Source organism: Coffea arabica, chromosome 8c (assembly GCF_036785885.1).
Source record: "Coffea arabica cultivar ET-39 chromosome 8c, Coffea Arabica ET-39 HiFi, whole genome shotgun sequence".
Taxonomy (NCBI): Eukaryota; Viridiplantae; Streptophyta; class Magnoliopsida; order Gentianales; family Rubiaceae; genus Coffea; species Coffea arabica.
In genome coordinates this window covers 40842290-40864775 of record NC_092325.1, presented here as the reverse complement: position 1 = coordinate 40864775, position 22486 = coordinate 40842290, and the positions used below count along the sequence as shown (strand labels likewise).

General features: G+C 34.2%; 2 protein-coding genes across 2 annotated transcripts; both read left to right on the top strand.

Moving 5' to 3' along the window:
• Positions 1-11556: 11556 nt before the first annotated feature.
• LOC113705304 (histone deacetylase 2-like) lies at positions 11557-16219 on the top strand. The gene is made up of 13 exons (XM_072063432.1): positions 11557-11921; positions 12063-12118; positions 12501-12618; positions 12903-12965; positions 13101-13169; positions 13241-13407; positions 13508-13572; positions 13646-13692; positions 13922-13966; positions 14058-14108; positions 15024-15110; positions 15301-15388; positions 15485-16219. Exons 1-13 carry the CDS (start codon positions 11793-11795, stop codon positions 15583-15585), a joined length of 1086 nt encoding a protein of 361 aa, XP_071919533.1. The 5' UTR covers positions 11557-11792; the 3' UTR covers positions 15586-16219.
• A 744-nt stretch (positions 16220-16963) lies between these two features.
• On the top strand, positions 16964-21547 carry LOC113705319 (signal recognition particle subunit SRP54 2-like). Its single transcript, XM_072063839.1, has 10 exons — positions 16964-17073; positions 17263-17556; positions 18135-18234; positions 18395-18548; positions 18988-19138; positions 19224-19372; positions 20584-20684; positions 20803-20945; positions 21021-21135; positions 21215-21547. The coding sequence occupies exons 2-10, from the start codon at positions 17329-17331 to the stop codon at positions 21487-21489; spliced, it is 1416 nt and encodes a 471-aa protein (XP_071919940.1). The 5' UTR covers positions 16964-17073; positions 17263-17328; the 3' UTR covers positions 21490-21547.
• The last annotated feature ends 939 nt before the right edge of the window (positions 21548-22486 follow it).

Here is a 22486-nt window from a genome sequence, read left to right as displayed (position 1 = left end):
TTATGTCCCATGTTTCAATTCCCAACATGCCCAGTACTCTTAGGCCACGTCCTTTAAACTGGTTTCCATCATCCAAGAACAATCTAACAGCTACCTTCTTACGCTCTACAACAGAATCAAACTGCAACAGCAATAGCCAATAATGAAACTGGTGAATATGAATGCATTCTTTGGTCTAAGAATGTTAGTGCATAATTTGCTATTAAAGCGAGATTTTAATACCTGTAATTGCAAATTTGGACCTAAGAATTGACACTTTTCCATGAACTTGAGTACGTATATCCCACAATCACATCTATAAATGAATTAAGCATGAAATTTTTTTTGTACAATCAATCATTGAATTGCATTAATTTTTTTACAAACTGCAATAATATTATCACGGGCTCCCAAGGGATATTACTCACATGTTGGGCTGACGCGGGCACCAATCGGGTGCATCAATAATGAAATCCGTGAAAATTCTATGAGTTTTCCTCCCGTCCATTCCAACAAACAAAGCCATTTGAAGTCTACCCCACTGTGGCCAATTATCGATTTATCAAATGATAGTACATAGAGTTGAAATTTTGACAACAAACAGTCTATTGATCATACTCAAAATACTTACTAGTTTTTTCGCCATTGCCAACCGTAGGTTGTTCTCCAACTCATTTTTAGCTGGCAATGAGTCGAGAAGAAGCATAGTTCCAGATGTCAAATCAGCTACGACTAATAGCCAATGGACCCTTTCCCAATTGAAGGGGATGCATATCCTCTCACACTCGTCAATAGGCCCCCCAAATCGATCTCCCGTCAAAAAAGCTCTATACAGCACATCATCACGCTTGTTGAAATCCAAAGCTACAACCTGTCGTTAGAGGATGTTCCAATTCATAAGTACGAGTTTAGCTTATCATTTCATTTCCCATTTCAAAGTACATTCAGAGACTAACCGCAAAATCAACTGGCAGATACCACACAGGATAGCGTGTCTCGACTATATCTTTCCTTGCTCTTCGTGTTAGCATTGACACGTAACAAGAAATCACCTGACATGAATCAACTTCGACTTAGGCCAACCATTTCCATTCACATAAATGTGGATTTGAAATTACATAAATTAAAAAATCAGCATATTAAGTTCATAATTGGTTGACTTCACCTCGGAACTTAACCATCCTTCAGGAAGCAATGTTTGCATGGCCTCTCTAGATGCCGTGTGAGACAAAATATGAACGATTATGGAGCTGCAATTCAAAGGGAATAGCATTCTTACCATCCATTATTTCACCAAAAATCTTCAAATATGTATACATGATAATTTGTATAGCAATAGCGAGAGTTTCTCACCTACGGGGCATCGAGTCGTCAACAATGTAATCAAATATCCTATTTATTCTTTCAGAATTTTCCTGTGACGACTCCGACGTCTGTTTTATCTACCAATCACCAGTATGTTTTATATCTAAGGTCACATCATTGGAAACCAAGGTAAAAAAGTAAAAAGTGCAAAAACCATGAATGGAATATGTATTATCAAATTTACCTGGTTATGTGCTTTCTTCCCATGCTTCCTCCTCTTCCCAACCATGGTCCCGATTTCAAAGGGACTTAGTCTTTGCTCCTTTAGTTCATTCCTACCTCTCTTTCCTTTACATTTTTCTGTCATGACTACATTATTACAGCTTGACATAGATGCAGCTATTGCAACTGCTGTGTTGGCGCGAATGTCATCCCTCCTTTTAGTAGACTTTGGTTCCCATTTTGTTGGCTTCACCTCCGGGATCCTCCGAGGTAGTGATAACATATCATCTACATCATAAATTTTCTCACATACTGTATCACAACCTTTCCCTAACTTTGGTGGTGTTATTGGGTTATGATAATTAGTTTCTAGGTATCCACTCTTATTCTCAATCTCCTTGGCTGCCATCTTTCCTTCCTGCCTTCGGTCATTGGATTCCCCAACTTTTTGTGGCGTTACTGGATTCCTCATACAAGTCCTTTTTGAGGCCATCTTCTTGCCAATCCCACTTTCCATTTCATCTACTACATCTCTATCAATCGAACACCCTTTACCTTCATTTATTGCAGCAACAATGGTCAATAGGATCCTGTGATTCGTGTTTATCTTCGTCTCTAGCCTAAACATCCTCGCTTCCAATTCCTCTTGCTGGCCTCCTAATTTCATCATAGCCATCTGCACACCTCGCAATGCGTCAGCTGTTAATTGGTCTGCACAACCTTTTTCAGCTTTTTCTTCATCATATAACTTTCGGTCAACTACTCTCTCAGCCACTATAACATCAACCTACAATAACAAGCCAATTTTAGGAAAGTTAATCGACATAAGTATATGATCATTGCATTTATTTTTTTCGAAATCCTACCTCATTGCCATCAAATAATCCAGCACCTTGGAGTTCTATTATTCTGAATTTCAAATCAGTTTCAGCCCAATACCAGATTCGTGGCGTTGGCCTCATGCTCATTAGAATAGGCTTACATCTCCTCAAATTCACATGCTCTAAGTAGAATATCTAGCATCACAAATCGATACCAAGTTAGTTGCTAAAATGTAAATGCAACTCCAACTTTTAAACAGCAAATTGAGCTCACCATCAAGAAAACCATGCAGCCCCCCACTTCTGGAAATGGTTTCTCTACTCTGTTCGCTATGCCATTGGCCAATTCATCTAAAACATACTTCGACCAGTTTATCATTTCCAGTAGGTCCACCTTTGCCACCGCAGGAATTAGAGTTCTACTGATGCCATAGCCTATGGGTGGTGCCAGTAATCTACCTATCAAATATAGAACAAATTTCACTTTAAACTCTGCCCCACTGCTATCCAATTGTTGTATGTTCCTCCCCAAATTTACCAAACCGACCTGGTTTCCAATAACATCTATATTCAGCTCCCTTTCAATTTTCTGGTCAACGCCATGTGTACTTATCATCAGTTGCATTCCATGACTTTTAAGTCCTAGAATGTACTCCACATCCCGTGGAGTAATCTGGAGGTTATATCCATGCACATTCAGTGTTTTTTTGCTTGCATCAAACCTCTCAACGAGCCATGACAAGAGCTCCATATTTATGTCAAATTGATTAAAATGCAAGATAGATCCGAATCCTATGCTTTCCACTGCCTTGACTTGGTCATCATTCAGTCCCTTCACTATCTCCCTCACCATATACATCGAACAACTGGTGCTGTATATTACCTGTTTAGATATATACGTAATCTCATCACTATGTCTTTTTTTCGATACTGATAAGCATATTATTGTAATACTTGTAATTTTGTACTATTGTCTCACCCCTTTGCCTCCACTTCCCATTCCATCGGGACCTCCTCGCACCTCCCTGCTAGCCATAGACAAGCCAAAAAAAAAAATATTTTATCCCAAGTCCATGTCCATTTCCAAGTCCAAAATCAAATGGGCTCAGTTTCCATACTAACAAGTCTCGGTTCTTAACCAAAAAATGTACCCAATATAACATAGAATGCTTTACCAAAAAATGCACCAAATACTAACAAGTCTCGGTTCATGCATTTACCATAACACAATCACATTGAAATTTTCCATTTTCCCCTTTTTCTTAGCCTATGTGAACATAAATAAGTTTCATGGATTTTCTATGATTTCTTCCCCTTTTCTTAGCATATGCGAACATAATCAGGTTTCATGGATTTTCTATGGTTTCTGCCTTCAAATTTTTTCACACATACCTGTACGTTGGCCAAATCGATCCTTCACCTGGCCAATCTGCTTCTATTTTGGAAAATGCCGTTGTTGATCCACTCGTTCTCGTACTTGATCCACTCATTCTTCCATTCAATCCATCTATCAATTGTTCCTACCCATCTACTGCCATTGCTCTCTCGCCTAATCTTCTGTCAGGTTTACCTCTTGTGGAGGATGATTCATTACACCATTTGCAGCCAGCCCATCTCACCTTCAGTCTCTTACTACGGTGGGGGGGTTTTCTTCGGCCTTGGGTCTCTTAGTGAGGAGGGAGTGCGAAGAGTAATTTCTCCAGAGGACTTGCCGAAAACTGAAAAGTGCACCTTCGGTCTCTTACAACGGTGAGGTTTTGTTCGGCTTGGGTCTCTTAGTAGGGAGGGAGTGCGAACTGAAAAGTGCACCTTCGGTCTCTTACAACGGTGAGGTTTTGTTCGGCTTGGGTCTCTTAGTAGGGAGGGAGTGCGAAGCGTAATTTCTCCAGAGGACTTGCTTATTCGTAGGAAGCCAAAATAAGGTTCAACTTTACTGAAGTAAAAGGTGAAAAGTGATCCGTTCAACTTTTCCTTCAATTTCCTTTTACCGGTTTTATTATTACTTTATGTTTACTTGTCCCCACCAATTCAGACTTGTCAGCTGGTATTACTTCAACTGAATACTTGTGTCGGTCTAATACCAATTGAGTGGTACAAACCACTGTACCATTTTGAAGAGGCTTCGATATATATATATATATATATATATGTACTAGTAGTAGTAGGAAGAGATGTGTGGAAAAAAACCAGAAGCAATTCTACCAGTTCCATTTCTTTTTCTTTCTTACTTTCTTCGTTTTCATTCTTTACTTTTTGTTCGTTAAAGTTCCAAATATAATACATACTGTATTAGACTAGTTTCATAATATTACATGTGTTTCACACAACACCTGAATTGCTTTTTATTGTACGTTAGCAGCTCAATAATGAAGCTTTAAGGTAGGGAATCCAATTGTTCGGTGACTTTAAGGTACGATACTGACAGCTACATGTTACCCAATTGATACGCGGGCCTTGTTTGGATGTCATTTTTATGAATTTCTTGTAGAAAAATTACTGTAATAATTTGATATATGTGAGATAAAAAGGTGATTGAGAAATATGTTCACAAAAAACGTAACAAATTTTCTTTGAAAGATTGCTGTCCAAACAAGGATTTGTAAAATCCATATATTCCGATTCGACTAAATTAAGAAAGCAACATGCTTTGAACTATCACCGTGAAAGGGGCAATGCACTGCGGCTGGAGTTTCCTTTCTCTGCCTCTTTCTCTCCTGCCCACTTCTTAAATCTCACCACTTGTCTCATAGAAAAAATTGAAAAAAAAAAAGACAATACACAAAGAATTAACTATGAAATTATTGAAATAGAAGATTGTGATCGCATGGATGTTTTACATTGTGATATCTACTCAAGTCAATACATTGGAAGAGCATTTGCCAATCTTTGTTGCCTCTCACTTTCAATTCGATTCACTGCCTTAGGAACTCATGATCCAGTGAAAGTACTTGTGTGTGCAAAATATGTTCCAGTTAAAATGTTTGTGTATGTTATTTGGCATATCCCATAATTTAATATTTCATCTAGAAGATCAATGGGATGGAGGTCTCTTAGTATATTGTCTTCTTGTAACCTCCTCCACATTTCTAAACTTTTCATATGTTTGAAGCTACATCAGTATTCGAATTAGCATGATATGGTAGTAAAGGCACTAATTTATATATTGATGTCGTGTTATAACACTGTAAATTTCTTTTCAAAAGGACAACAATGTATATATATATATACACACGCGCGCGCGCGTACATGGATAAATTTTTTATACACTAATAGTGTATATTATCAGGTCTAGATGCATGTCACATGTATAAAATTTGATACTTAAATTCAAATTTAGAAGATGTGGTATTCATGTAATCCTGTCAATGTATATTTACTGATAGTATAGAAAAGATTAATTCATACATCATAAGTATATATTTCATTTCATTATTAAAGAATATTTATTTTTAACTAACTATACAAATTATCATCCACCAAACGTTAGCTCCGTTTGGATTAGCTGTTTTTAGGGTTGTTTTTCAAAAACAGCACTGTAGCATTTTGTTTTTGAAATACAAGTCTGTTTGGATTAGTTATTTTTGGGGTTGTTTTTCAAAAACTATATGAAAAACTTTTACTGTAAATGTTTTTTGGATTATTTTTAGAGATATTTTTAAAACATATTTTTGGATATTTTTATAATTTATAATTTATAATTTATATTTTTATATACATTTATGCATTTATAATACATTTATAAATATTAATAAATAAATATATTTATATATTCGATAAAAAATATATAAATGTATTATATTATATATAATACATAATATAAATATATTTATAAATGTATAAATGTATAAGTGTATATTATTATAAATGTATAAATTATAAATGAATATTATATAAATGTATAAATTATAATTTGTAATTTATAACTTTTATATAAATATACATTTATGCATTTATAATATATTTATAAATATTTATAAATAAATATATTTATATATTTATAAATGTATTATAAATTTATTATATTATATATAATACATAATATAAATATATTTATAAATGTATAAGTGTATATTATTGTAAATCTATAAATTATAAATGAATATTATATAAATTTATAAATTTTAAATTATAATTTATAATTTATATATTTTTATATAAATATACATTTATGCATTTATAATACATTTATAAATATTTATGAATAAATATATTTATGTATTTATATAAGAATATATAAATGTATTATAAATGTATTATAATATGTATAATACATGATATAAATATATTTATAAATGTATAAGTGTATATTATTATAAATGTATAAATTACAAATGAATATTATACAAATTTATAAATTATAATTTTATTAATATATATTAATATTATGTATAAATGTATTAATATAATTAATATAAATGTACAAATGTATTAATATTATGTGTAAATGTAAAATAATATTATGTATATTAATATAAATGTATAAATGTATTATATTATATATAATACATAATATAAATGTATATTATAAATATACATTAATATATATTATGTATAAATGTACATTTATATAAATGTATAATATATATAATATATATAATATATATTACATATTATAATATATATAATATATAATATTCATATAAATATATTATAAATATATAAAAATATTTTTTAGTAAAATAAAATATTTATAATATGTATAAATAAATATATAAATATTTAATATATATAATATACAATAATATTAATTATAAATATTATAATATTATAAATATGGTGTTTATATAATATTTCAATTTGTAATATTTATTGTATATTTCATTATATAAATATTTATATAATATATAATATATAATTTTCAATTTGTATAATATACATAATATTGTATATATATAATATAATATAATATACATAATATACATTATTACATTATTACATATTATGTATATTATATATTATATATAACATTATTATACACAATAATGTACATAATAATATTATACATTAATAATATATATATTGTAATATAATGTACATAATATTATGTATAAATATTTACACATTTATGTATATAATATTACATATTATGTATATTATATTATATTATGTATAATATACAATATTATGTATAATATTAATGTATATAAATATTTATATAATAAAATATATATAATTTTCAATTTGTATAGTTCAATTTATATTAATATAATATATATATATATATATATATATATATAATATACATAATTAAAATATACAAATTGAAATATACATATGTAGTTGTTTTTTATATAATGTTTGGATATGGTGTTTTTGGAGTTGTTTTGGAAATACACATTTACTGTAGCATTTGGAATGTGAAAAACAGTTTTTCAAAAACAGGGTCAAAAACAAGGGATCCAAACGAACCCGTTGTTATTTCATGAATCCATGTTCAACTGGGCGTGTTTTCTATTCATTCCAGCGCGCGTCGCGCGTCCAATGGCTTATATGCCTCCTAGTAGAAACTATAAGCCATTGAGGTTTACATAATAGCCCTAATAGGTAGTCAATTCATTGACTAGTGCCTTGTCTTCGAAGTCTGGTTTTGATAAGCACGAATGTACACTTTTCTATATCCGTGTACTAGTTTCGCAGGCAAAATTCATGTGTTAGTAAGGCATAAAACACATATTCATATTGTGTCATCTTTGATTCATAATATCGTCTTTTTTTTTTTTTTGCATTGTGATGTGTATAAAAACAAAACTATCATTAGAAAAATAAAAAGATAATTAAATAATATTAACACGATATATATTTTTTTTTGGAAAATTAGGCATCCAAATACATTTAATATTTGTTCCATTAAATTTTCGTATCAGGTAAGGCAGCAAATTTTCGTATTATGATTTTAGTAATCATCAATGAATAATGATAAAAAGCCGTGGTGTTAGTGTTACGTTCATAATATAATAAAGATAATGTCGAGGTGTTTTGTAAAATTCAATGAATAATGATCAAAAGCTGCTGGTGTTACATCATCATAAATGAATCATTATACTTAATCTCCTTTACAATAAGTTGCCCGTTGACAATATTTTTTTTTTTTTATCGCCCATTGACAATACAAAAAACTGTGAGTTATGAAAGGGACAATACGATGACCAAGTTAACACAAGTTGCGTAGCCAAATTTCCGAGATAAGATAGGTTTACGTAATCTCCTTTACGTCATTTTGCCTCTTCATTTCTGGCTAACAAAACTCGTTGTTATCTTGTATCTTTTACCACGTGTACTTAGCTCCGTTGTGTTCTAATTAATTTGAAAAGCGCACGCTCCAAATAAATATAGAATTAATTATATATATATATTACTTTTGAATTAATTAAATTCAAATTTTAATTACTTATCATGCATTCAACGGTGACAGTGTATATATTATTTTTAAATTAATTAAATTTAAATTTTGATTAATTATCATGTATTCAACGGTAAATCGTGTATACACTGTCAGTATATATAAAATTAATCCATAAGCATAAAGGCACTACTAGTACACTAGCCATTGAGGATATTGCTAACGACAAGATTACAATTTCTTCTAATTACCAAGTCGTTTATTACAAGGAGACATTGAACGGTTTATGTGTGTCATGTGGTGCATTACTCTCAATAATTAATTGTCATTTAGCGATAGCTAGTCATACATTATATAATAATTGTGTAGTCTATTAAATAGGGTAAATTCCAGCACTGTTGCTTGATAATAAATTAATACACTACTTGACGTCATGCCTTATATAATTGTGTAGCCTATTAAATGACGTAACGTGCAGCACTATTTCTTCATAATAAATTAATTGTTCTAACACACCACGCGACAGATCACCATGTAATGAATGTAATTAACCGGTGGTCCAATATTTCCTGGTATCACTGTACATCCCTTAATATCTCTCATTTGCCTTTCCACTCCTGTTTTGTTCCATAGCCATCCAAGCCCCGGTTCGTTTGCACGTAGAAATCTTTTTCTTAAAAAACAAAAAAGCCTCTTGTGTTAAATTTAATATACATAAAAGCCCCTATGATTTTAAAACGTACAAAACGACACCTCATACTTTGAACTAAATTGTAAAGGTAACAAAATCCGTTAAAATTGACGGAAATGACTTATTCGAATCTAAATTTTTTTTTATACCTAATGTTTAACAAATATACCTGTTTTACCCCTTAGCCCCTAATTCTCTCTGTAGAGAATAAAATAAATGATTTTGTTGAACTGTCTTTTGTTTAGTTATATAATGGCATTTTTGTCATTTCGTCAGTCCCCGTTAATTTTAACGAATTCCGTCATCTTTGCAATTTAGTTTATAATATGAGATGTCATGATGCACGTTTTGAAAAGCAAAACGTTTATAGTATTACGGGAGGCTTTTCTATATATTAGGTTTATCACATGGAATTTTTTTTTGTTTCTTACAAAAAAAAAAAAAAGATGAAAAAGCAATGAGAAATGTTTCGTTAACTTTCAAAAGATCAATTAGTCACATTTGTCGAGACAAAAGTTTCAAGAGATTTTTTTTCTCGGATCTAAGAATTTTTTAAAATCTATATGTTAGATCCGAAATTTCTTGGACCTTCTTATCAAATCTCTAACATTGATTTTGAATTTGAACCAATTGAATGGTAGATCTAAAGAATTAGGACGTGCACAGATATTTATGTAGCAGCTCTCGCGTAATTGGTCAAATCTAATGGTTTGTGATTCACAGTGTAATCATTCTTATTTTTTTAGTTTTGTTAAATTTAATGATTTTTCGGATTAAATATTTCTGTGACGTATTCTATATATTTTCCACCATTAATGTATTTTTTTTGTCAAACAAATCATGCTAAATGATTTTTAACTAATTTATTAATAATATTGACTTCTATATTTTTTTTTATCAAAAACAAAATAAACCCCTCTCATGCAAAATCAAATTTAGACTGTCTGTCTAGCAAGCTAGGCATGCTCAAAGTAAAAACCAACTTAGACAAGTCCTCACCTGTATCCTTGACTTTATTCAACACATTCAGGCGGCTCATATTCCATTATTTCCATATGGATTTGAGAGGATATCATGCACCTTTATGATATCATATCCTACATGGCACTTACGTCTCAGCTACAATTAATTAATGATTTAATTAATGACTCGCAACTTGCGAGTCAAATAGTCCCACCTAGGATGGAGCTGAATCAAGTAGCTCGGCTCGGACTCGCGAGCTACTTGGTCAGCAGCTCGAGCTCGAGTTCGATTGACCAAACTCGATCTCGAGCTCGAGCCGCTCGTTAGAGCTATTGAGTCGAGTTTGAGCTTGGAAATATGATGCTCGAAAGCTCGACGAGTTCTATCGAGTTTTTTACAATATATATTTTAATTTTTATTATTGTGAAATGTCAATAATATCATTTATTTAAAATTATATATAAAATATTAATTTTTATTACTTGAACTTGATTAGGCTTGATTGAGCTCGAATAAGTTCGATAGAGCTTGATTTGAATTAATTACATTTAATTAAACTCGAGCTCGAGTTTCATAAATTGATGTCGAGCTCGAGCTTAGTTATTTTGTCTCGAGTCGAGCTCGAGTAGCGCATTACTCGAGCTCAACTCGATTCGACAGCACCCTAAGTCACTCCCACCATATCAGTATCCTCGGTGACCCAGTGGTATTTGAGACGTGCAAACTTCACGTAGAAACAAAGGCCTTTCAACCTTGCTCCTCGAGCACATCATGAACCTTTATTTATTCATGATAAGGCTGCCACGGTTGCCTCGTTCGGCCTTTCTCTTGCTTGTTTGTAAACGGAAGAAAGATGAAGACAAAAGATTGTTGTGGTGATGGCACATCGATCGTGGTCATCCCTTATAGTATGATTTTCTCTCATTTATGACAAATCATTTGATAATTTAGGCAAATTAAAGTTCGTGTACGGTAAAAATTCGACTACAGTAAAATTTTTTAAAAATATCCTCAAAACAACTAATCAAACAGACATGACAAGAAGGAACAAGGTCGGACAGCTAAAGAGCTGAATTGGATTATTAGGCCTCCAAACTAAACTGGCCCGATCGATAAGTTCCTGTATATTAGACCCACTCAATTTCAACATATGTTGCCTGGAGCCCAAATCTAATAGTTGCCTGTCTATTTGGGCCTTTGGATCCATATACTTGAATCCTGCGGCATCTGCCACTTGCCTTCACCTTGGTACTCCACGTGTCATCCTCTCCATTTCTCTTCTGCCGACTCCATTTTCGTCCACTTCCAGTTCTTTCTTCCACTGAGTCAAACTCGACTCAACTCACCCCCCCCCCTCTCTCTTTCTTGCCACCCTGCAACCATTAAGCCTTGCCGAATTTTCTACCGTTCCATTTCCGGTCGGTTCTCAATTTCTCATTTACTAGCCACTTCTACTTTCCCGTCTAGTACCATGTCTTCAACCACCGCCGGGAGCTTTTCCTCCACGAGCACCGCAGCAGCGAAAAATGACGAAGCTGAAACTCTACGGCGCAACCGAATCCTGTCGAGCAAGCTCTACTTCGACGTTCCCCCTTCTAAAGTAACCCTAGAATTACTTAGTCCTACAAATTTCCCAATTATATGTGCTAATTTGCTTAATTTTTGACATAAGAAAGTTCTCATGCTTTTGTTACGATTTAAACCTTTTTTTTTTTTTTTTGATAAATTGAATCTGGAACAGGTTCCTCTGATATACTCGCCTTCATACGACATTGCCTTCCTCGGTATAGAAAAGTTGTAAGTTCTCTCCAGGCACGCTGCTGCAAACTTGCAGTTTTTCCTATTGTTGGGGTGGATTTTGGGAGGGGAGAGGGGTGAATTTGATAGTTATACACTGTTTTTAGTTGTATATTTTAGGTCCAATTCATTAAAAATGCAGAGGCAGCTGATTGTCGGAAAGAAAGTATGGGATCATGAAAGATGGAGTAGGAAATTAATTGCCAGTCATACTAACCAGAAAAGCCATAACTGAGAATTAAAGCAGATAACGTACTTGATGCCCCCGAGATGGGCGTGCTTTAGTTACTGCAGATTTACTCTATAATCAGATTGTCATTGTTCTTCACCATTGCTCACTGACTCACTGTACTAAAATTATGTTTTGGTTATGCAAATATAGGCATCCTTTTGATTCTTCTAAATGGGGCCGTATCTGTCAGTTCCTTATTGTGGCCGGTCTTCTGGAGAAAAAGCGCATAGTTGAGCCTCTGGAGTCTACCAAAGATGATCTCCTAGTGGTAACATCTGCTTCTCTAATCGAGACTTCATCTGACATTTTATTGGTACTTGTACCTATTGTAGCTAGATGGTCATCAAAGTAACTCATTTGGTATAAATCATCTATCTATCTTGCACCAATCCAAAACTTTTGATTATACTCTTCTTACATGTGAATAGCTTGCTTCTATCCAGTCAAGTTTCATTCTTGGGTAATTTGATTGTTACGTGGAGGATTGTATCTCAATTTGCTGCTACTGCAGGAGGACTTCAAATATTCTTAGCTAGCTATTATATGTGATAGGTGCATCCAGAATCATACTTGAATAGCCTAAAGAGCAGCTCAAATGTCGCCATCATTGTTGAGGTGAGGTTTGCCATGCTGTCGTTATTTGTTATGTGATTTCTAATGTACTTTTCTGGCAAATGATAGCTATGGTAATCAAATTTATGGATAACCCTTTAGGTTCTGATCACTTGATCATTTGATGTATGGCGTTAGGTCCCCCCTGTTGCTGTATTGCCCAATTGTGTTGTGCAGCAGAAAGTTCTTTCTCCTTTTCGCAAGCAGGTGAGATTAACTATGTCGCTTCATTTTCTTCTTGTTTTGGTTCTAAAAGTTAATGCTAAATGTAACTCTAGGTTGGAGGAACTATATTGGCTGCAAAGCTTGCTAAAGAACGTGGATGGGCTATCAATGTTGGGGGTGGGTTCCATCATTGTTCGGCTGCTAAAGGAGGTGGATTTTGTGCTTATGCAGACATTTCTCTTTGCATACATTTTGCCTTTGCCCGTCTAAATATTTCAAGGTAATATGCATACATCAGATGCTTTTTTTATGGATTTAGCAATGGGCAGGCTCTTCATGGTCAGATGCTTCCCTTGCTCATTAATTGTAACAATCAACAGGGTGATGATTATTGATCTTGATGCACACCAAGGAAATGGGCATGAATTGGACTTTTCTAGTGACAGTATGACCTTGAACCTAACTCCTGGCCTCGTTTTGCTTTCATGATATTGATTGGTCTTCTGTCATACTGGCAGGAAGAGTTTATATTCTTGATATGTACAACCCTCATATTTATCCCTTTGTAAGTCATCTTCTCAATCTCGTTTGTATTTATAGCAATCACATTTGCTGGTTTATATACAATTGGTATTTTGTTTGGGATTTTCCTCTCACCTATTCCTTTTTTTTCCTATTTTTTTTGTTCAAATTTACATCCACCAAGTGGTGATATCAGAACGACACAAAAGAGATACTTGTGTCATGATGGGCATTCTGTCTGAGCCATTAATTTTCTCTTCATTGTTGTGTAGGACTATGAAGCCAGGAGGTATATTGATCAGAAAATTGAAGTGCCGGTCAGAATGAGATTTTATTAGCTGAGGTTTGTTGATTTGGATTCTTTCAAGTTTTCAAGTTGGATGACATCCTTTTACATTTTTTAAACAGACTGGGACATTAACAAGCGATTACTTGTCAAAACTAGATGAAGCTCTTGAGGTATATAAATCTGTCATTTCCAATCTTGTATTTTTTGTCCATTGAGTTGTAGAAAATCTTCTCAAGTTCCTTTCCTTTTCTTTAAGTACAGATATGAACTCCAATATTACAGTTTCAAGTCTTTAATGGAAAAAGAAAAGCAGATACTGAAATTCTCCTTGAGAAAGATGACCTGCATGGCTGCATGCAGTTTGACATATGCATAATGTATTTTCTTATTTCCTGAATGCTTCTGCAAAAGTAAAAATCGACGTTCTGTTCTGCTAAATGCGTTCACAAGTGTTGCCAACAAGCATTATTGGTGGCAGCATTTCTAAAGGGGGTTTATATGAATTATTGTTCCCTCCATCTTTCAAATTGGTTCTCATATGTTGGTGGAGTACAATCCTTTTATGTGCAACTACAGAGAGAGAGAGAGAGAGAGAGAGAGAGAGAGAGAGAGATGGCAAGTTCTTGCTGAAGTTGATACGAAGGCCAAGGCCATTTACCTTGATGTCCAACTTCGCCTGAATTTTCTTCAAGAATTATATTTAGGCACACCAGCTGATTTGAATTTGTTTCTTGTAGTCCTTGATGTTAATCTTTATGATTCGCTTTTCACATATAGTTACATTTTGGTGGAAAAGTTAGGGGAGTTCATCTCTGCAACATGGGTTTTCATCTATAAGTTGCATGTAATGTTCTATTTTTCCCTTATTCAGTAAAATGCTCATTGATGACTTGCTTCTGGACTAGCAACATTGTTGTTCTTGGTCCAGCTGTAATTTGGTGGCTTGATATATTGCATTTCTAGCTACATTATTACATATTGTAAATTTTACCATCTGCATTGAAGTTTTATGGTTTTGATATCAAATTAGTCGTGTCGATTGTTCATCTGTTGATATAAATAGTGCCTTATTTGGTACTTTCTAGGTTGCTTCACGGAATTTTAGTCCCGAGTTGATTGTGTACAATGCTGGCACTGATATTCTGGACGGAGATCCTCTGGGCAGGTTGAAGGTATTTCTTTTGGTTTGGTTCTTTGGTTGTCATATATCTGTCTGGGAAATTATTAAAATCTAACTGGGACACTGTCAAATTCGCTTTCCTTTTGTCATGTGTGTGTCAAAGCAAAAGAAGACAGAAAGCAAACGTAACGCTGCTGATGAAGATTTCATGAATGTTAACTATCAAATGCATGTCTTTGCAGATCAGCCCGGAGGGAATTGCCACAAGGGATGAAAAGGTGTTTAGTTTTGCTCGTGAGAGGAGCATACCTCTTGTCATGCTTACATCAGGTAATTGCTTATGAACCTTACCCTACAGGATTTAGGACCCCTTTCTTTTTACTGTCCACAACGCGTTTATCTTATGCAACTTTATTGCATTTTTAGGTGGTTATATGAAATCCAGTGCAAGAGTGATTGCAGATTCAATTATCAACCTCTCCAAGAAGTCCTTGATAGATCTGCAGAGTTCACCAGGGAAAATTTAACTGCCATAGAGTCCTTTTTGTGCTCCTATTACTTAAAAAAAAAAAAAATTGTTTACTACCTGGAAATCAAAATAGGTTCCTCATTTTTTCTTTGGTATGCTAGTCATAGTACACCTGGAAAACGAAAAGAATAGTCTGTAGATATAGGAGAAAGTAGAAAAATGCCATCGATGTCATCATCTCCTCTCTCTCTCTCTCTCTCTCTCTGGGGTGATATGTAGACAGGCTACAAGTCTAATACAAAGCTGTACTGCTGTACTTTGGAGTGGCTGTAAGGAAGCAAGATCAAGAGATGCAAGCTGAAAGTTTCTCGGGTTAAACAGTGTAGAGCTTTCAATGAAGTGGCAACTTGCTCCTGGAATTCATTGCAAAGGTCCAGTCTCGTTCAGACAAGAGTATCAGATTCTTCTGTCAGCCATGAAATGCTGAGCTGAAATGGTTCTATCAGCCATGTAATATATGCGTCACATGAATCTTTTTACGCTGTTGAGTTCTCAAGTCTTTCTGTCTGGGACTGGGAGTGAGCCACTTAATCCTCCTCTCAATGACCAAGAAACCATTCGGAACGAGAGCATTCGGCAAGAATACGTTGCTGTAATTCCAATTACGACAATATAAATTGGTTACTTCTAAATTATCTTGAAAATTCAAAAAATTTCACGATAGGGGTTTGTTTTGCAATTAGATCAGTGGTACGCAATTTGGAAAATATACAATGGATGCTTGTTAATTGCTAATAATTTAAAATAACTCTCACTATATTAAGGATATAATGTGTGACTATGACTTTATTTGATAATTTAATTTTAGCACTTAAATTTAATGGATTCAGCTGTTAACAGGTCATATTTATAATTTAATTTAATATTTAAAATTAATGGATTCAGACGTTAATATTGTTCAATTATATTTGATAACAAAAAAAATAAAAATCGTAATAAACTAAATGGCTTTAAATTATTTAGGCAAAACTTATTCAAAAAAATAAGTGATACTTTGTTCACTCATCGCTTAATTTAAAATATTGTTTACTTATCACTTAATACAAAATATGCTTAAATGATTTCACTATTTGACAATTTAGTAGCTTAATAAATTTAAATATTAGATTTCAAACTTTAGTATCTTAATGATTTCACTTATGTGTCTAGGGATTAAGGGTCATTACAACAAATTTCAATTTCACTTATGTGTCTAAAGGATTAAGGATCATTACGACAAATTTCAGATTTTGGTCCTTTTTTGTAACGTTATCAATAGGTAGACTTTAGAAGCATTTAAAGTTCATTCTAGAATCTTCTAGTAAGAGGGACGTTTCAAACAATAATAATACTCAAAATTCATCTCTGGCTTACTTCTAATCTCAAGCTATTTTTACGAAAAACCAAAAATTACGTAGGTAGTTGCATGATATGAAGGTAGCTAACAGTATCCCCAACCAATATTATTGTTAGTTTTTCCCTTAATCTGCACCAAAACTCTGCAAAGGTATTGTAATCGTTGTTTGATTTCCAGGGCTCCGCTAACATGTTAATTTTCTTTTTCTGTCTCTTCCCCAATTTTCCAATTCAATTTGAGCGCTGGCATTGATTTTGTGCATGTGGGCTTGTACAATTTTGTACCTTGACGTGCATCTGCATGTGCATGCGAGTTTCTGAAGTTTTCTTGATCTTGCAGTATCGTTCTCGCAGTTCTTGATAGACATATTTGGTTAAGAGTAAGAAGGCGGCATCAATCATCATAATGTTGGTAGAGTTAAAAGACCGGCTTACCCAAGCCATTCGGGATATGAAGAATTCTACTGTTGTGGATGAGAGCGTAGTGAATGAATGTCTCAATGAGATCACCCGGGCACTTCTTCGAGGTGATGTGCCCTTTCATTTAGTTAAGGAATTGGTGAACAATGTCAAGAAGAGTGCCAATCTCAACAATCTGCCATCAGGGATCAATAAGCGCAAAATTCTTGAAGAGGTATTCTTTTTCTTGGTTTAATTTTCCGTGCTTTTGTTATTTTATTGACTGCATGCAGTTCATTTGGACTTGGCTAACGCCCACATCAAGTTTGAAATATGTGAAAATTTAGGAGGTAGAAGCAAAATTAAGTATGGTGAATGTTTTGTTGCCTGATTTCGCAGCTGGTTGTATAGGAGGTTATTGGTTGAGAGAGATAAGCAGTTTATTGGTTGATTGATTTCTATTTTTTCGGGGTTACAAGCTTACAACTTTCCATTGCTCTTTGGTAGATGATCATGAGACTGCCTGGTAAATAGTAGTACTGACCTGGGGAATGTGTGTATGCCCCTGATTGAAATCAAAACAATAAATAGGCACTCTTAATAGCCTACTTGCAAGATTCTATTTTGGTACATCCTTTGTGAAAAGGCCAGATAGGGTCTTATCTCAAGTTTTCTCTACTGCAAATTTATGATTCAAGGTCTACAATTTTCTATACATCTGCCTAAATTCCGGGCAAAGAGCATATCATGCTTGCTTCTTATTTCATGCACTATTTCATCTTTGACTGCCACAATCTCTTCAATTTTGTGCAGAGCATATTTAGTGAGCTGTGCAACATGTTAAATCCGGGAAAACCATCTTTTACCCCGCGAAAGGGGAAAACTAGTGTTGTGATGTTTGTTGGTTTACAAGGTATGGTTCTCTTCAATATATTGCTAATTCAGTATAGTATCTATGTCTCTGTTTATATGGTATGGGTAACACCTGTGAAATAATTAGTGTTGGATCTGTGTTTTTTTTTCCTGTCAAACCTAGTTTGCCTATTTTTCAACGTTCACGATTTAAATTTCAGGAACAGGGAAGACCTCCACGTGTGCCAAATATGCCTATTATCATCAGAAGAAGGGATGGAAACCAGCATTGATCTGTGCTGATACATTCAGAGATGGTGCTCTTGACCAGTTAAAACAAGATGCTGTGAAAGTAAATATACCTTATTATGGAAGGTAACTGAAACTTTGAATGCATAATTTTGCAGTCAAATAGATGCCTAGGACATAACGCAGCCAAAATGGCATTACGAATTCTAGTGTTTTACAATTTGTCATCATGCGTCCCTAGTTTGTTAAAGTTTAATAAATTTGTTGTGCAGTTTCATAAAATAAAAAGTTGATCATCCTTTGAGGGGCTTACAACCAGCAAAGCAATTGTGATGAATTCTTCAAGCTATATAGTTGCTGATAGTTTTTGCTGAAAAAACTTGAAATAGTAAATAGTTACACAGCAGTTTCAATTTAGATTATGACTTTTTTCCCTCGTGCAGCTTTTAGAAGGACTCTGATCATGTTTGTTTCATTCCTTCAGTGGACTATTGCTGATCTTGAAGTTCATTTCATAGGAATTTGTAAGTTGCAATAATTACCCTTTTCTTTTTTGCCTAAACAGTTCCACAGAGTCAGATCCTACAGAAGTTGCTTTGGAAGGACTGAAACGGTTCAAGAATGAAAACCGTGATCTGATCATTATTGATACAAGTGGTCGTCACAAACAAGAGGTCGCACTTCTTGAAGAGATGCGTCAACTGTATGAGGCAACGGTAACTTCAAGATTATGAGTCCAATTGAGTGCAAGCTTAAATGTCTTTAGTTGTAATTTTAAAGCCCTTTCCGGTAACGTTCCAGAAACCAGATCTCGTGGTGTTTCTGATTGATAGTAGCATTGGTCAAGCAGCATTTGATCAAGCTCGAGCTTTCAAACAGAGTGTCTCTGTTGGAGCTGTGATTGTCACTAAATTCGATGGTCATGCTAAGGGAGGGGGTGCTATCAGTGCGTAAGTATGGTAGCCAAGTTAGATGTTTCTTGCTTATATTGTTTCTTTGCCTCATCTATGAGTTGCATTATATGCTCCTTCAACTTAACGTTATCTCAGTTGCATTTCCTTTTCTCGATTCTTTCTTTCTCTTCATTTAGATGCATGTGATGAGCTGTTGTTGAAGGTTAATAGCCATTTTTTTTCCCTGTTTAGTGCATGTGTAGGGATTGCTTCATTCGTAGTTTACACTAGTAGAGGAGCAATTTAGACTTCTGTTTCTCATGAACAATGATGATTGGATTACCACATGAATCCGGCGTATATGGTATGCAAGTATATACATGAGGGCAAAGTATACCTAAAAACTTTAAACAATTTAAAAATATCCTAGGCGTATATTGCAATAGATTATCTGCATGTTCCTTTGCTTGGCCTCTATCACTTATTTGCTCAGACTCTCCCTGCTTTTCCAGCCCCAAATTCTGGAAGAGTTAAAAAAGGAAGGTTGAGAAGGAAAAGATCTCTGTGCAGCTGCCCCTAATCATCTCCTTAATGAACAGATAGGAAAACTTAGTCATGACTTTATCTTTTATGTCAGACATCACCTTCGATAATGCAAAGCTACAAAAGTTCAAGCTTCTGTTCATCCCAACCAATAAATGAATTAATAAGAAAAACATCAATATTCTGATCTAGGCATCTAAATATATTATTGCCAATGTTATAAGCATGGTTTGCCATCTCAGTCGAATTATAACCGGAACGTAGGGGACAGGTACTATACCGATTCTTGAATCATGGATAATTCCATATTCGCGGTAATTCATTTTGACTCGACTGATATTGGCTGATTCGAATATGTGATGCATGGAATTGGTCAAAATATCCGAGTCTATTCGGAGTCGATTCGGATATTTTTTTTTTTTCAGATTGTGCATTTTTGGTATTTTCTATTTTTAATAAATTTTACAAATTTTTTTGAAAATTTTTATATGCTATAATGTGCGTATCACCCGATATCCAATCGATATGTCGCGACGGATGTGAAACAACCGCAACCGCGACGTGATGGTGACCCGCCACAACGAACCATATCGATTGGTTATAAGGATTTGAATTTCTACTCTTTGTTTCTCTTGCTTAGGCTTTCTTTTGATATCTGTGATTCATTTCATTCAGTTTATTCATTGTAAGGATTCCTGTTTGATATCTCACCTTATGTGCTACAGTGTGGCAGCAACAAAATGTCCTGTCATATTCATAGGAAACGGAGAGCAGCTGGATAAGTTTGAGGCTTTCAATGCCAAGGCTTTTGTTTGTCGTCTCCTAGGTAACTATATCTATATTACTTAATAATGCATATTTCCACTGAGATATTTGATCATTCTGGTTTCTCATCCCATAAACATTTCAAGTTCTGCACTTATTTTCTTCGCAATTACAATCAGGTAAGCATCATCCAGCTGAGCTAGTGGACAGATTTCGGGACTCCGTGTCTCTGGATGAACAGGCTGCCTTGTGCCAAATGTTTACTGATGGGGAAAACTTTACCTTCAAAAAGTATCAGGCTGTTGTAAGGCACAATTACAAGGTATGGATGCGTCAGGTTGCTTGCATTCGTAGTTGTATCATAATATCTGAGATCACCCCTTCTATTACCGTCCAGATGGGTCCTTTATTGTTAAGTCAAGTCCGGGATTTGCAGCCAAATGTCCAGGAAAACGTGAAACCAGAACAAATGAAGAAATATCTGATCATGATGGATTCACTAACCAGTGAAGGCAAGTAATTTTTAATCTACTGCATTCTTTCAAGCTTATTTGGGCTTCATGATCGAAAGGTTATAGTTTCATATTACAGAATTAAACAGCTCAAACCCAAAGATTATGAAGGAATCTCGGATCAGGCGCATAGCACAAGGCTCTGGTTGCCATGTAGGAGATGTTATGAAGATGTTGGAGCATTACAAGCAACTCGCAAACATGTGCACCAGAAGAAAAATGGATAATATGGCTCGAATGATTTCAAGAGGCCGGATGCCATCAGGCGCCGGCATGAGTGGTGATCTCATGAATATGTTCCGACAGCTGAGTTCATCAGCAGGCATGGCCAGAATGCTCAGCGAAGCGATTTAGGCAAATCTTCCGCAATATTTAATGGTCCACCAAACCACAGTGAGTGGTGGTTGAAAAATGAGTTAATGGTGATTGCAGACCATTAAACGAGCAACCTTACAAATAATTCATCTAGTTCTTTAATGGTAGTTGTTTTTTTTTTTTTAAATTTTAATTCAAGAAGGAAAATAAATAAAGAAATTGTGTAATTATGACGGATTTAAAGGAGAAACTCACATAGTACATCATTGAGTTCATAATCAAAATAAGTAGTGCTCATTAGTGCTTTGAAAGTTATAAATAATAGCATTGAAAGCAAAATTATACTCCTCTTTTTTTTTTTTTCCTAGAAGGAAGACTCGAGATGTGGTACAAAAGAAAGAGTAATAAAGAGAAGAATTTGATAATGAAACTAAAAATTGTACGATGACTTGATTAATATTGGTCTGAAAAATAAATCGAATATTATATTAAAAACTGAAAATACATCCTACCTGACATTTGTACATTCGTATTTATTATTTGCGAGGTCGGAGTCTCCCGTCCAATCCGTCCTGAATTCCTGGTCAAACAAAATAAACATATATGGAGTCCCTTTCGAAACACTTAAAAAGAAAAAGGAAAAAATTTACAAAAAAGTAGCCATCCGATCCGATGGTCCTCTAGAGTTAATAACCTCACGTGACCGAGACGCATCGCCAACAAAACATCCCTTCCTGGTGTCGTCTTCTGTCTTCCTAATCTAATTATTTACAACCTACACACACAAACAGTATTTTGTTTTGCACGCAAACAAATGTAAATTGTTAAGCTCTTAAATTAACAAATCCCAATAGAAATAATTTATGGGATTATTTAAGAGATGCAATAATGGCTACAAATTAAGAGGGCCAGTGTTTTTTTTTTTTTTTTTTTTTTGGATTAGCAAAATTGCAGTATCCAAAAAGTGTTCATTCAATAAAGTAATAAATTAGGGATGTCAACGGTTTGGATCTGGATCCGGACCCGGATCGGACCC

Coding starts and splice junctions, on each gene's coding strand:
- LOC113705304 (XM_072063432.1), top strand. CDS start 11,793: ATGTCTTCAACCACCGCCGGGAGCTTTTCCTCCACGAGCACCGCAGCA. Junction 12,966..13,100: donor ATGTCGCCATCATTGTTGAG/GTGAGGTTTGCC, acceptor GTATGGCGTTAG/GTCCCCCCTGTTGCTGTATT. Junction 13,573..13,645: donor ATTGGACTTTTCTAGTGACA/GTATGACCTTGA, acceptor TCATACTGGCAG/GAAGAGTTTATATTCTTGAT.
- LOC113705319 (XM_072063839.1), top strand. CDS start 17,329: ATGTTGGTAGAGTTAAAAGACCGGCTTACCCAAGCCATTCGGGATATG. Junction 18,235..18,394: donor GATGTTTGTTGGTTTACAAG/GTATGGTTCTCT, acceptor TTTAAATTTCAG/GAACAGGGAAGACCTCCACG. Junction 20,946..21,020: donor TTGTAAGGCACAATTACAAG/GTATGGATGCGT, acceptor ATTACCGTCCAG/ATGGGTCCTTTATTGTTAAG.